Genomic DNA, 16,584 nt, shown 5'->3' with positions numbered 1-16,584 from the left:
TTTTAAAAATCAGAATTGTTGAGTAATCTGCAATGCAATTTAAATATAGAAGGAATATTCATTGACAACCTCCATTCCTTTTTCAAGTGTCAGCTTAAAGGAAAATATTCCACTACCTGTAAACTGAATGTTTAACAAGTAATGCTGATTGTGGTATTTACCATTTGAACATCAAACCTCAGTTCCTGTTGTTGTCTGGTAAATCATATGCCTGTTTAAAACCTAAAAATAATGACCCAGTGCCAGAAATAATCTTTTGAATATTGTCTTGGTGTTAGACATAATAGTGAATATATTAATGAATACACATAAGTCTGGATTAAACCACTATTTGAACCAACACTTTTAAAATAATGGTCCAGCACTATACAAGTTCTGAGGCAGTAAGAGTCAACCGCATTCTGTAGATAAGAATCATATGTCAGAGAGGGATGCATTTTCCTCAGACACTTTGATGGCCAGTAGGATTTACTTTACAGCAATCAGATAACTTTTATGTTGACGTTTCTTGATGCCGGTTCACAAATTCATTGAATTATTTTCACGATTTATTTTGGTAAGATTTGAACTCACAACCCCGAGGTTTCTAGTGAAGTCCCATAACCATTAACTCAGCATACCGATTGAATTCTATGTTGAGCTGTCCAGCACAGCTACTCTCTGTGAGGATATGATGAGCAGATCTAAGGTGTTCTTTTTGCCACAGGTAGAGAAGGAAATGTTTGATGGATAAAGAACTTGCATTACTCTTGCTTGCCTCACAGTGGTTGATGGCCAGAGTGTTTTTTTTTTGACAGTGGCATAAGAACAGGTCACTCAGCAATCTCTCAGCTTATGGGTGAAAGGAAGCAGAAGTAAAGACTTTTAAAAAGTTTTCCAAGTTGTGAAACTCTGATATTAAAAGTTTCAGGAAAAATGGAAAATCTATCCCATTAAAACCAAATAAAGTAACAGATTTGTGTTCTGGTGCAATGCTGCCCTTCAGAATATTCAAGGTTGACTTACTTACAAACAAGGATGTCTGGCTTATAAACAATAAATTTTGAAAGGCCTTGATCTCAACTTAATACAAGATAAAACCTGACTTTAAAAAATGGTTACAGCTACTGTTGGTTCATGATATTGCTGAAGTAACAGTATCTTTAGCCTTCAACTGAGGAAGACTGAGAAAATATAATCAATAATTAAATTGTATTCTGTTTGATTTGTATTCCAATTCTGTATTAGGCTTCAGGCCAACATCATTATGGGGGCTGGAGAGAGTGGTCTCTAGCACTGAGAGCTCTCGTTCAAAGATTAAATCTGTCAAAAGTGCTATTTATTTTGCAGCTGCACATGTACTTTTTGCAAATTATAATTGATGCACGTTAATTGTTTAAGCATAAATGCAACAGTTTTTGAAACTGATTATTGGCTATTAAAATTAAAACAATGCTTGCTTAAAGAAGTAGCCTGGGGTTGCAAAACAGGAGTTTCATTCAAAGCTGGTGCAGCACACCAGCATAGGTGTTGATTCTCCAATCCACTGTATCTTCCTCCATGGAAGAGGATTGCATTTCTGATCTTAGCTGAGCCATCAAGGAGAGGTACTGAGCAAAAACCAGACAGTTCCCCACAGGCAGGAAACAGAATCAGAGCATGAGTCATTCGAAGCTTTTCTCATGTAGCTTCTCCCAGTTAGGTCAAAGACTGTATTGCCAGGAGGCTGCAAACAAACCCTTCACAGCTGGATAAAGGGATATGGGTGATGGGAGGCTGACAGTAAAGCAGAGAAACTAATACAATAAGAAGACTAAAAATCCCGAGCTAGGGATGTTTGTTGCTTTTGTCGCAAACAAGAGTTGCACATTGAATTGGTAATTTACTGCTACCTGGATTGTGGAAGGGACCTTGATAACTATGGGTAGAGAAATCACATTCAATTCAAACCATTCCATATGAATTGATTGCATTCCCTGTGGAACCAAAATGTATAAACAAGGGAAGAACTATTCATCTGACAATAGAGCATCACCTAGTATTTGCTCATATTTTAACACAATCACAGTGCTTCTGAGTTATTCTGGTTTTAGAACCCACCAAAACCCAAATTTCCTATCTCATTTGTGTTACTGGCAAGCTGCATTGGTTAAAACCCCAGTTGTTTCATTAATAAGACCATAATACCATTAGACCGAGGAGTAGAAATTAAGCCATTCAGCCCATTGGGTCTGCTCCAGTCATGACTGATAAGTTTCTCAATCCTATTGTCCTGCCTTCTCCCCGTAGCCCTTGATCCTCTTGATAGTCAAGAACAAATCTATCTCAGTCTTGAATACACTCTGCGACCCAGCCTCCACCGCCTTCTGTGGCAGTGAATTCCATAGATTCACCACTCTCTGGCTGAAGAAATTTCTCCTTTTCTCTGTTCAAAAAGGTCTTCCCTTTACTCTAAGGCTGTGCCCTCGGATCCTAGTCTCTCTGACCAATGGAAACATCTTCCCAAAATTTATCCTGTACAGGCCATTCAGTATTCTTTATGTCTCAATTAGATTCCCCTCATCCTTCTAAACTCCACTGACTATAGACCCAGAGTCCTCAAACGTTCCTCATATGTTAAGATTTTCATTCCTGGGACCATTCTCACAAACCTCCTCTGAACACACTCCAGGGTAAGTACATCCTTCTTGAGATATGGGGCCCAAAACTGCACACAATACTCCGAATGTGGTCTGACCAGAGCCTTATATAACCTCAGAAGTACATCCCTATTTTTATATTCAAGTCCTCTCAAAATAAATGCTAGCATTGCATTTGCCTTCCTAACTATTGACTCAACCTGCAAGTTTACCTTGAGAGAATCCGAAACTAGAACTCCCAGTCTCTCTGAATTTCAGATTTCTGAATTTTCTCCCTATTTAGAAAATAGCCCATGCCTCTATTCTTCCCATCAAAATGCATAATCGCACACTTTCCCACATTGTACTCCATCTGCCACTTCTTTGTCCACTCTCCTAACCTGTCCAAATCCTTCTGCAACCTCCCCACCTCCTCAATGCTACCTTTCCTTCTATCTATCTTTGTATCGTCTGCAAAGTTAGCCAGAATTCCCTCCATTTCTTCATCTAGATTGTTAATGCATAAAGTGAAAAGTTGTGGTCCCAGCACTGAACCTTGCGGAACATCACTTGTCACCAGCTGCCATCCTGAGAAAGACCCTTTTATCCCCACTCTCTGCTTTCTACCAGACAGCCAAGCTTCTGCATGGTAGCACCTTGTCTCTGACACAATGGGCCCTTATCTTATTCAGTAGCCTTCTGTGTGGCACCTTGTCAAAGGTCTTCTTGAAGTCCAGGTAAATAACATCCATTGGCTCTCCTTGGTCTAACCTGCCTGTTAACTTCCGCAAAGGATTCTAGCAGATTTGTCGGGCATGTCCTCCCCTTGATGAATCCAAGCTGACTGTCCTATTTTACTATATACTTCCAAGTATTCAGAAATTTCATCCTTCACAACGGATTCCAGGATTTTACCTATGACTGATGTTAGGCTAATCAGTCTGTAATTTTCCAACTTTTGCCTATTCCTTTTGTAAACAGTGGTGTCGTGTTAGTGGGGGTGGGGGCGGTTCCAGTCCTCTGGGACCCTCCTGACTCTAGCTATTCTTGAAAGATCACCATTAAAGCCTCCGCTATCTCTTCAGCTACCTCTGGGGTGTAGTCCATCTGGTCCAGGTGACTTATCCACCTTCAGGCCATTCAGTTTTTCTGGCACTGCCTTATCCCAACCCTCAGGATGCAGTGAATAATTTGGTGCACTTTCTATTTATAACAAAACAAAGTGTTTACAATGGCATATAATCACAGAATCCCCAGTATGTAGAAGTACGACAGTTATTCCGTCAAGTCCATACTGTCCCTCCAAAGAGCATTCCGCCCAGACCCACCTCCTCACCTATCTCTGTATCTCTCATGGCTAATCCACCAAATATGCACATCCCTGGACACTATGGGCAATTTAGCATGGCCAATCTACCTAAACTACACATCTCTGGACTATGGGAGAAAACTGGAGTACCCGAAGGAAACCCACACAGACAAAAGGAGAATGTGCAAGCTCCACATAGTCACCTGAGGCTGAAATTGAACCCAGGTCCCTGATGCTGTAAGACAACATCGCTAACTACTGAGCCACCATGCTACCCTTAATGAATATGTCTTATCTAGGCTTCATTGTTTAATTCAATTCATGCTTTCACTTGACATTGGAAAAGGACAATCATAAGGTTTGGATACTGTAATTGAGGTCTAACATTCAGAGTTTCATTTAGCTTTTTTGGACAAAACATATTGGATAGCGCTGATCTCAGTGTTGGGTTCACAAATCTCCAAGGACTAGCACGATAAAGATACACCCTCAACAGCTCCCTGCCAATATATTGTTCAAAGCAAATCAAAGTTATAGGCCACTTCTGCATTGCCAAAGGTCTACATAGATCTTCCTTACCTCCCTTAAGCTTAATTAACTAAACTAATCAACATAGGAAGTCTAATGAATATTTTAATACTGGACTGTCATGATAGATGGATTCACACACCATCAATTGATCGCCTTGTAGCCTAGAATAACTGCAAAAAATAGAGTGACGAAACAATAATTTTACATTTTTATTACAAATTCCTTTCATTTCTGTAACTGCATCTACCAGACTCTCATCTTTTCCACACAGATTATACTTAATTTCATGTTGAGAGCACACATGCACTTTATCCTTCTCTGGCTACTGGAGAAATTTAGCATGAAATATTTTAACAGCTGTTAACCTAACCCCAACTAACTATGCCCTAGATTTGTTATGGTCTATCTGTACAATGTTATTAGCAACAAAGCACAATTTTAACTGGTAGAAGGCATCATTAGTATCAGTTGAGAGACATGTTTTCTACTGATTGCCCTACTCCATTATGAGGGACTTAGTGAAAGCAAGTTTGCCGAGAATTATTTTAATGTGGGGAATGGGTAAATCTAATTGCTGTCAGCTGTGACACAAACCAAGGAAGAATTTGCAGTGATTTCAACTTGGGAGGAGATAACATGATAACTGTCACTGAAAGCATGGCTACGATTTAATCAGAACTAGAAACTAAATATTATAAAGTTGTAATATCTACAGAAAAGATGAGGAAAAAAGTGGAGGAGCAGAAGCACCCTCAGTGATCAAGAATGAAATCATTTAGATAATATGGGATAAAATAAGGAAAGATAAACAGGCAGTGATAACTTTATGGATAGAATTAAGAAACAAAAAAAAAACGATTCTAGTGGGAGTTATGAATTGGCTCCTTGATAGTGTCTGGGAAATGGTAGATTGTATAAATGCAGAAATTGAACAAATGCTTATTTAAGGAAAGTGGTTTTATTCAAGGTTTTGAACTTCAAATATGTTAAGATAAGCAAACAGGCACATTCTAGAAAGTTAATCAATTTCCTGAGCATCACCAAGATGGTTTTCTGCAAAAGTCTGCTCGAGAGTCAACAAGGCACCATTCCATATTACACATTGTTAAGAGTAGTAAGTTGGATTTCGTTAACAGCTGAACAGCATGTGAACATTTATCCAATAGCAATCATAATATGATTGAATTCGGAATAGTGCTTTAAAAGCAGAAATATCCAGCAGTTATTAAGATTCAAGACTTAGACTGACTTCACCGGGATGAGACAGAGGCTGCCCATAGAGCATAAAGGAAGTCAGTTATTTAAAATGACAAAAGATCAATGCATTCATAAAAGCTATTAATATAATCCAGAACCATGTATAGCCTGAAGGGAAAGGGCACTTCTTGCCAAAAAAGATAGCATGTACAACTAAAGATAATGTAAAACTAAATGAAAAGTCATACAAAAATGCAAAATGCAGCACAGATCTTACTAAACAGGGAAGTAAAAAGAACAACAAAGAGTAACAAACCCAATGGTAAAAACTACAAAAATGGAGAATGAAACAAAACTTGTAAAAAATGAAAAACAACACAAACATTTCAGTTGTATTAAGCAAAAAGAAGATGGTCAGAAGCAAATTGGGCCCTTTAAAATTGATAAATGTAATTTTGTCAATAAAAATAAGGAAATAGGGAATGCTCCATAATATCTACAGGAAAGATGAGGAAAAAAGTGGAGGAACAGAAGCACTCTTAGTGATTAAGGATGAAATCATGTTGATGATAAGGGATGAAATAAGGAAAGATAAACAGGTAGTCATGACTTTATGGGTAGAATTAAGAAACAAACAAAAAGATTCCAGTGGGAGTTATGGAGGAAGAAGTCAGCATGCTTGTATGAAAGGTACAGAAATAATCATGGGTGATTTTACATGTATGTAGACTGGATTAATCAAAGTGGCAAGGTTAGCCTCAAAGGGAAGTTCATTCAATGTATAAGAGGCTGTTTCTTGGAGGAATATGCAGAATTAATTATTGATCTCAGAGTAAAGGATGCTGTAAGGGAAGAGTGATTATCGCATGCTAGAATTTCAAATTCAGTTTCAGGGGAGAAACTGGAGTCCCACACTAGCATTCTGGAGTGAAACAAAACTAATTACTTTGGCATGTGATCAGATTAGGCCCTAGTGAAATAGCAGGTAAACTGAAAGTTAGGACAGTTGATGAGAAGTGAAAGATGTTTAAGGAGATATTCAATTCATCTGAATTAAAATATATTCCAGAGAGAGAGAGAAATATTTTAAGAAGTGGGATAAGACATCAATTAGTTAAGCAAAGAAGTTAAAAATATGATTAAGACAAATCCTAAGGCATACAATATTACAAAGGCCAGTGCCTAGCCAGAAGATTGAGAAATTTTTAATAAACAACAACTAAAAAATGATTAAAACAGCAAAGAAATATTATGAAAGTAAAGCAGTTAAAATATAAAAATGGAGAGTAAAAGCTTCTGTAAATGTAAAAAAATGGAAGACAGTAGCTCAAGTAAATGTTGGTCCCTTGGAGGATGAGACTGGGGAGTTAACAGTGTGGAATACAGAATTTTTGAAGTCACAAAATTAATATTTTGTTTCAGTTTTCACAGTGGAGGACACGAGTACCATCCCAATAGTAACAGATAATTCAGAGGTTATAGAAAGGGAAGAACCTTAGAACAATCATCATTACTACAGAAAAAGTACTGAGCCTGAGTCTTGATGAAAAGGGTTCCAAGCAATCTCAGGAAGAACATTGTATTTAAATGGCACAACTTGGCTACTAATAACCTGGTCATTGATTCGGCAAGTCAGAAGAAAACTTACATTCAAGCAGATAGAAGATGTTGAACGGTAATTGAGGATGCAGGAAAAGATGGTCAGTTTATCAGGGCGGTATTGGAGTTGGAGTTTTTTAAAATTGTGTTTTCTAGGGAAAAGAGTCTTGGCTGCTGATGACATAACATGAAAATTTGAAAGTTCCTTGCCTGCTCTTGGAAGCCCCAGTTAGAAAGCTAAAAGAAGTATCACTACCTTAACCTGAGGGAATTGAAAAGATGACCCTTATTGATGTCTCCAGAAAAGCAACCAAGGAGCCCACGTTTATGCCTGTGAAACAATGGATTGTGAAAACCACTGAGTTATCTGTTTAGTTTTGTTATTTTCTTTTATTTATTGCATAATTTGTTACTCTGTCTGTCTTTTGTGTGAATGGGGCTGCTAAATAATGTTTCAGTTTAAAGCATTAACCTTAATTAGATTACCTGGTTTAACTTTTCTCTGCTATATCATTATATATTTAATAAATTAAGGTTTTTGTTTAATATTAAAATTGGTGTCTGGAATTAATTACTTATAAAATGTGGGATTGTTTATTCAAAACTTAGGAACCTTTGGAGTAGCTATTGAAGGTCTTTGAAAGTGAAAATTTCAGTATTTTGTCAATACACAGGTGGAAAGGCTGATTTGGTTTTACTGTTTATCACAAGTGCTACTGTGTTCGGTTCTTGCTCCCTATCTGTTTCAAATCTATATTAATGACTTGGGCATGGGGACAGGAGATATGATAGGCAAATTGCAGATGTCACAAAAATAGGGCGGAGTGTAAATTGCAATAGATTAGGTGTGTAGGCCAAAATTTGGCAGATAGAATCAGGCAGCATGGTGGTTCAGTGGTTAGGGACCTGAGTTTGATTCCCACCTTAGGCAACTGTTTGTGTGGCGTTTGCACATTCTCCCCGTGTCTGCCTGGGTTTCCTCCCACATTCCAAAGATGTGCAGGTCAGATGAATTGTCCATGCTAAATTGCCCATAGTGTTAGGTGCATTAGTCAGGGGGGAATGGGTCTGGGTGGGTTACTCTTCAGAAGGTCGGTGTGGACTTGTTGGGCCGAAAGGCCTGTTTCAATACTGTAGGGAATCTAAAATTGACATGGACAATTGTGAGGTTATCCATTTCAATTGGAAAAATAGGAAGTCAACTTGTTATTTCAACAATTACTTGAGGAAGGATGTAATTGAATTGAAGGCAATTCAAAGGAAGCTCACTAGATTGATTTGAGAGGTGAGGGGCCTGTGTTATGAAGAGAGATTAAAAAGTTTAAGCCTATACTCATTAGAGTCTAGAAGAATGAGAGGAGATCTCATTGAGGTACATAGAATGCGAAAGGGGATTGATTATGTAGACATAGAGAGAATGCCCCCTCCTGTGGGGCAATCTAGAAGGAAAAGTAATAATTTTAGGATAAGGGATAGCAGACTTAAAACAGAGATGAGGAGAAATTACTTCTTGAAAGGGGTGATGGATCTATGGAATTTACTGCCCCTGTGTATAGTGTCTACTGGAACATTGTGTAAATGTAAAGAGGAGCTGGATACACTTTTAATGAGCAAATGTTGAAGTGTTATGCAGATTATGCAGGAAAGTGGAGTTGAGGCTGGGGTGAGATCAACCAAGATCATACTGAATGGTAGAGTAGGTTCGAGGAGATGAATTGCCTCCTCCTGCTCTTAGTGATTATGTTCATATGTCAGATATCCTAAGAAAACTAATATTGACCAAATTAACTTAAGAGTGCCAAGCTCACAATGCCATATGGTTTCCATTTCAGGCCTTTGAAGGAAGTGCTTGAATATATTGCAGATGCTCAAACTCTAATTTTCTGAAGATATTTCAATCGAGAAGTTGTTTCTTAAGTTGGAAAATTGCATGTGATACTTGAACTTTAGCAGAGAAGTGAGAGAAAAAAACTGGAGGATTATCAGGAAATTTCCAGGATCTATCATTTAGGATAGTGTGACTGAAGACCTTGAAAATATTCAGCTGATCAGAGAAAGCCAACATAGATTTGCAAAGTGTAGATCATGTATGGTGAATCTGATTGAATTTTTTGAAGAGGTGACAAAAGTTGTGGACAGCAGAATCTTTGTCTGGGCTTCAAAAGGCACTTGATAAAGTCCTTTACAAGAGACCATTAGCTAAAGCTGAAGCTCGTATAACTGAAGAATTGATCTGGTTAGGAAATTGGCTGAGTGGTGGGAGATAGTGAACAGGAATAATGGGAAGGTATTCTACTAAACAGAATGTAACTGGGTGGAGTCCCACAGGATGTGTGTTGGTGCATTAAGTAATCACCATATTTGTAAGGATTTAGATAAGGGGATAGAAAATCATAATAAAATCTATCAATGACTCAATGATGCTAGTATCGTAAGCAGTGCAGATTTGAGTCTAATATTGCAAAGTAATATTGCTAAATTAAGTGAATAGACAAAACTGTGACAATAGATTTCAATGCAGGAATTTTTTAGGTTATCGCTTCAAACATAAAATGATAGAACAAGTACTTTTCAAGTGGTGAAAAGTTAGAAACAGTGTATTCCAAATGGACTTTGTGTTGAAGATACAACGATCATTAGAGTATCATGAATGGGTATAGGAAATAATTAAAATGGCTAAAGGATTGCTGGTTTTTATTTCGAGAGGAACAGAATGTAATTAGAAAGGCATCAAGCTTCACAAATACAAAGCCTTACAGGAGAACAGTCAGTAATAAATGGTTCTGAGTAACAAATTTGAATGAGGGTACATTGGCCTTGGATGGTGTGCAGCCAAGATTTACCAGAATGATATCGAGACTTCTAGCACTAAATTGGAAGGTTTCTGAGAATTTGGAAGAATTTGTAATTGAATCAAAATTTTCAAAATGTTCAGGGAGCACATTGGATGAACAAAGAAAAACTATTTTGCTGGTTGGAGAGTCTCTGGGGAGAGACCAAAGTTTCAAGTCAGGATTTTTAGGAGTATAATGAGGTAAAGCAGCAGAAGAGGAAATTGGTGCAGCTGACCTTATAGTTGTGCATTTCATTTTGCTTCCTGCTGCATGATGCCCAACACAGTGCCAGCACACTTTGCTCTGGTCATTGTCCCATTATAAACTCTGCTACAAGAATGAGACACCAAAGACTCAGGAGTGAGATTGAGTGAAAAGAAGGTCAGGCAGAGGAACAGCGAGTGGAAGGTGACAGGAATCTTGAGTGAGACAGGGAGCAGGGTGGTGAGTGAGACAGGGAGCAGGGTGGTGAGTGACACGGGGAGCAGGGTGGTGAGTGACACAGGGAGCAGGGTGGTGAGTGACGTGGGGAGCAGGGTGGTGAGTGAGACAGGGAGCAGGGTGGTGAGTGACACGGGGAGCAGGGTGGTGAGTGACACAGGGAGCAGGGTGGTGAGTGACGTGGGGAGCAGGGTGGTGAGTGAGACAGGGAGCAGGGTGGTGAGTGACACGGGGAGCAGGGTGGTGAGTGACACAGGGAGCAGGGTGGTGAGTGACGTGGGGAGCAGGGTGGTGAGTGAGACAGGGAGCAGGGTGGTGAGTGAGACGGGGAACAGAGTGGTGAGTGAGTCAGGGAGCAGGGTGGTGAGTGAGATGGGGAACAGGGTGGTGAGTGAGATGGGGAACTGGGTGGTGAGTGACATGGGGAGCAGGGTGGTGAGTGAGTCAGGGAGCAAGGTGGTGAGTGACATGGAGAGCAGGGTGGTGAGTGACATGGGGAGCAGGGTGGTGAGTGACGTGGGGAGCAGGGTGGTGAGTGAGACAGGGAACTGGGTGGTGAGTGACATGGGGAGCAGGGTGGTGAGTGAGTCAGGGAGCAAGGTGGTGAGTGACATGGAGAGCAGGGTGGTGAGTGACATGGGGAGCAGGATGGTGAGTGAGACGGGGAACAGGGTGGTGAGTGAGACGGGGAACAGGGTGGTGAGTGAGACGGGGAACAGGGTGGTGAGTGAGACGGGGAACAGGGTGGTGAGTGAGGCAGCAATGGTTGGGAGTGGTGCAATGTTTGGTCAGCATCCAAAGCATTGTTACTTGTCGTCACTGGCAGAGATGCCACAGGTACTGCAGCTGTATGCGTGGGGTGTGAAATCCCTGCAGTTGGGATAGCAGCTATCATTGCCTATAAAGAGGTTTGGAACTCTTTGCAAATGCCGATTGATGGTGAACTGTGAATTTTAAACCTGAGTCAGATTGGTTGTTGTTAACCAAAGGCATGAGGGATATGGAATAGGGGCAAGTATATCCAGGTGGTTAAAGTTTTATCATAATGTCATTGAACTATGGAACAGGCTCAAAGGGAGAAAGACATGTACTGCTGTTTCTGTATTCGATTTCAATCAGTTTACATGCAAGTACTTTCTTTTGTTTTACACGTCTTTTATCATGATTCTAATTGTTACAATTTTTGGTTGCTTTTGCATAAACGGAACTAGTGCTTAAGTGAGTGGTAAATTATTCAGCTGTCAGGCAGCAACAATGCACAAACAGCATTTATATGTGATTTCCTGAATAATGCTGAATATATTTTCCTGCACACCTAAATATGAGTCTGCAGAAAATCTACTTAACTATCTCCGTAATGCAAACACCCTCAATCAGAGTCATGTATTGAGCTGCTCAGACTAACCTATTCTCAAAGGAATCTTTTGAAACTTTTGAATAAGAATGATATTGAAAAGTGAGACATAGCCCTGAACCCTTTGAGAGAACAAATCGCCCATGGTTAGGTGAAAATAAATGACAGGATAGATAGAAGATAAAAAAAAACATGTTTGAAAGACCTGAAATGGATTGCCATTCTTCAAAATCAAAGACATTAAAATATTTTCTCTGGTGTGACAACTGGCCATACATGGTTCTCATTATTAATACTAGTCACGCCAAGATAGTCCGACATGATACAGTGCTGAGATACCTGTGAATCTGATGGGCTCTCTATAGCTGAAATCCTATTGCTTCAAAATGCAATGTAGAATAATATATTAAGATCTGCTCATGTGTGTACTTACATGCTTTGTAAATCATATCTGGCTTGCGCATGTTATTTAGATTTTACAATGAAATTGTTTCTTGACATTAGCTGTGTATTTCCTGTATTTGTATGTGATCAGCCGTCCCTAGTTGAGGGAAAATACATTTGTTTGTTTCCTTGATGATGGATTTGCCTGTCTTGTCCCTCTTGTTGTGAGCCACTCAACATCATACATTCATTTTTCAGCTGGAAGAATGGACATTTTTGGGTGATGCAGCCTCCTTGACCACTGCTAACAATTCAAATGATCTTTTAGAAGGAGGTGTGCTTTTGATGGGGAAACAAGACCAAATCCTCCACTCCATCTAGTGGCTTAATGAAGAACCAGTGAAACTCCCTCCTGAAGTAAGCAATTTCAGGCAGAAGCCTTCCCTCACATCTCGTGTGGTAACTGTTTGGTTGGCTGTCAAGCTCTCAAAAATCCCACTTGTCAGGCCAGACCATGTGAGGATAAAGGTTAGCATTTGTAAGGTATCACTTTTGAAAAACAGAGTGTTGGGTGCATTGTACATACTACATTTCAATTAATGTTACTTCCTTGTAATAATCCCAGACTGTCAATGAACAGCTATCAACAATGCAAGAACTATTTTGGTCAGGGGCAGGTATTAATTGCGTGCAAAAGCTATGTCGCAATTGTAATCAGCAATGTGAAAAAAAATGTACATTCAACAGTGTAAGGCTGAGTTAGTAATGCATACAACCAACAATATACAAAATCTTTTACACAGTTAATATTCAACATTGTGAAAGAAAATAATGGCATTCAGAAAACTATTCAGAATATCTTATCCACATCCAGATTAATAATCAAGAATTTGACAGAAGTAACACCAGTAATACTGTGACCAATAAGTTAACTATTATCTTACTTACAAACCAATATTTTCATATAATCACTATTACATTATGGCCCCAATTTTAACTTAACTAGGCCAGTAAGAACAGGACAGTTTTTAATTCATAAACCCCACTCAAGTTAACTTCAGTGCTAATTCAGAGAGTTTTAAAACAAGAGTTCATTCCGTCTGGTGGATTAGATTAAAATTACAGAGAATGACGTTAATTTATTGAATAAACAGAAATTCTACACGATAGGCAAACCAATATTGTGACTAATTTTATATTGAATAAATAATAATGATTAACAACGTAGCTAAAGAGGAAATATGTACCACTGAACTGTTATGTAACCATAATAAGAGAGTTTAAACCTGCTGTAAATCTACTGATGCCCCTCCAGTAATATTATCCTCAACTGTTTAAAGCTCCTTTGTAAGCACAACCTAAGATAAAACATGTTGTACACATATGCCTTCCTATGATACCACAAGACTCTGCTCCAGGAAGTAATGAATCAAAACAATAAAGAAGCAGAAAGACTGACTATGGGCAGATTTTGAGATGGTGCAACTGTGGAGTTCAATATAAAATGTCTGCTTCTATTTTCATTTAAACCAGCAGTTAGATTCACCAATAAACACATGACTACTCCTAAATGCATTGAAGGATTGCATAAACACTTCAGTGGAACACCTTTCCTCTTTAAATATTAGGAATGAGCAATGCAGTCTTGCACAATATGTTGCCGAAAATTAAGTGAGAAAAATCATCTTCAGGTCACATGCTTGTAACTTTTGCATGCAAGTTTGTTTTTATAAGGCACATCTATTTTTAGCTTGCTAATAATCCAATTAGTGTCATGTTTACCAGAAGAGTCATGAACTCTGGTCCTGTAGGATTTTATAATATTTCAGATAGAAAATAAATTAGCATCTCAACATTCGCGTTGGCACCATCATTAATACATAAAACTAAATAGACCAATAATTTTACATATCTCTTACCCTATAGATTATTGGAGTCTTATGGTGAAAATGGCATGGATAGCCCCCGTACCAGCACTCAGGATTCTGAAAAATACAATAGAGCAATAATTACTAATGGTGGATTGAAATAAAAGATTTCAAGAAGATTTCATTTAAATGGCCATATAGTAAACTGAAGGATAATTTCTTGAAATTATTCCCATCAGTTTGCTGTTTGCAATGTACATTAATTTTAAATAATAATATCTGGGAAAGTATATTTCATTAAATAAAACAATACGGAAGGAGACCATTTAGCACACCATGTCTTTTCCAATCTTTTGAAAAACTACCAAATTACTCTAACTCCATTTGTCTTCTCCCATAAACAGGCATATTTTTTCTTCAAGTACTTGTCCAATTTCCTTTTGAAAGTTACCAATGAGCCCATTTCCGTCATTCTTTCCACAGCATAACAACTGTATGAAAAAAATACGCCACCTCTGCTTCTTTTGCCAATTATCGTAAATTAATCTCCTCTGCTGGCTGAAATTCTTCATAATTTTTACCATTTCAATTAACAATCTTGGAGAACAATCCCAGTTTCTCTTATCTCTTCACATCATTGAATCCCTCCTTTTCAGTATTGTTATGATCTTATGGCCTGACATGTTGAGGTTGTATAGGCCTCTTCTGCAATACTGTGTGGAGTTCTGGTTGCTCTGTTATAGGACAGTTATTATTAAATTGAAGAGAGTTCAGAAAGGATTTATCAGGATGTCGCCGGCTGTGGAGGGATTAAGATATAAAAATAGGCTGGTGAGACCGGGACGTCTTCACTGGAGTGTAGGAGGTTGAGGTGTGACCTTATTGAGGTTTATAAAATCATGAGGGGCATAGATAAGGTGAATGACAGGGATGGAGAGTGTAGAAAACTAGGGCAGCATATTTTTAAGTTGAGAGGAGAAAGCTTTAAAAAGGACATGAGGAACAATTGCCTTTACTCAGACAGTGGTTCATGTGTAGAATGAACTGTCAAGAAAGTGATGAATGGAGGTACATTTACAAGTTTATAAGACATTTGGGTAATTCATGAATAGGAAAAGTTTGGAGGGATATGGGTCAAACACAGGCAGGTGGGACTAGTTTTGTTTGGGAAAGGGACTGGTTGAACCGAAGAGTCTGTTTCCATTCTTTATGACTCTATGACTCTTTAATTTGGTGGAATCTGAGATGGCTGATAAATCCAATGCACGATTTGCAGACTTTGCCATACATGGGGAAGATGGGTCTTAAAGTGTTGGGTAGCTGGGTTGTTTGAAGGTATGTGTGTTCCCTCCAATGCCTCAACTTCACCTCTACATCATTGCAACAACGTCTGTTGATATATTCTGTGCCTTCATGAATCAGCTTTCTCCATTTTGGTTAGTAACAAGCTATTGTTTCCAATGTGTCAGCAGGTATGCTTGATCTCACCGGAGATTTTTGGAGCATATCCTTGAAGAATTTCTACTGTGTCCCAGAGTCTCTGGCCACCAGAGGGTTCCAAGAAGAGTGGGACAAATAACTGAGGTGATGCTTCGGTATGGAGAGAGCTGTCACCAACCTTATTGAAATTTTTAAATAAAACTGTTTTTTCCATCCCACCATCATTATGAGGGCTGGAAGAATCCCTTTAAAGAATACCATCTAACTCCATTCGTGGGTAGTGAGGATCCTGAGGCCTTACAGGAGCTTTGGTCTTCCTCAGCCTGCCACCACAGGCTGTTCAACTTCCACCCACTGGTTCTGGAAACTGTCTGCCACCTTTTATTGCAACTAACAAGCTTTTATGAAGCTAAACAACTACCCACTTTGTAGGGCAGGGTGGCTATTCCATCCTCTCACCCACCCCGGGGGAAAAACAGCTAGGAACGGGGTCATGAAACTGAGCCCCCACCAGCCAGTGTTAGTAACTTTGATCCCTATCCACTTGGTAATCTCTGTCAGCAGGCTCAAAGCCCTACCCTGTGTCCTTATTTACAAAACCATAAATCCCCAATGCTTTATTAACTTAGTCTGTTGTCCCAGTTTCATTTTTACCTCAGTATAAAAACTTTTGTGGTCTTATTATTTCCAGACTTTAAAAAGAACTAAATTCAACTGATTTAAAGTTCATTGAATACTAGTTCAGTCGGAATCACAATGTCACTGTACTCCTTGGACATTTATGAAAATGAAGCATTCCTTTCATTTAACTACATTTTTCGAAGTTCAATTGTCATAATTAGATCAACTTTTATGACATCTGCTGCTGCCCAAAATAACTTGTTCGGAATTTCTTTTTCTCTTGAGTGATCTGGTCTAATAAATCTGTACTGCTTAAATTAATGTTCAGATTGCCATAGTTACCTTTTTCACATGGACAATATGTTTTTGTAATAAATTACAAAACACACAATTTATTTAATTTTGTTGA

At 38.8% G+C, this 16,584-nt stretch overlaps 1 protein-coding gene across 21 annotated transcripts in view; it reads right to left on the bottom strand.

Annotated features, from left to right (window-relative positions):
* rbfox3a (RNA binding fox-1 homolog 3a) overlaps window positions 1-16,584 on the bottom strand; it is a 1,527,015-nt gene that overhangs the window by 675,896 nt on the left and 834,535 nt on the right. For all 21 annotated transcript variants that reach the window (XM_072558494.1, XM_072558496.1, XM_072558499.1 and 18 more), the window contains one exon: window positions 14,166-14,231. Coding sequence is in view for 10 of the 21 variants with exons in the window: in XM_072558484.1 (XP_072414585.1) it covers window positions 14,166-14,231 (66 nt within the window). In the remaining 11 variants the exon portion in view is untranslated. The remainder of the gene's footprint in view (window positions 1-14,165; window positions 14,232-16,584) is intronic.

The sequence above is a fragment of the Chiloscyllium punctatum genome, chromosome 39 (genome assembly GCF_047496795.1).
Source record: "Chiloscyllium punctatum isolate Juve2018m chromosome 39, sChiPun1.3, whole genome shotgun sequence".
NCBI lineage: Eukaryota > Metazoa > Chordata > Chondrichthyes > Orectolobiformes > Hemiscylliidae > Chiloscyllium > Chiloscyllium punctatum.
This window is presented reverse-complemented; position numbering and strand designations above follow the sequence as displayed.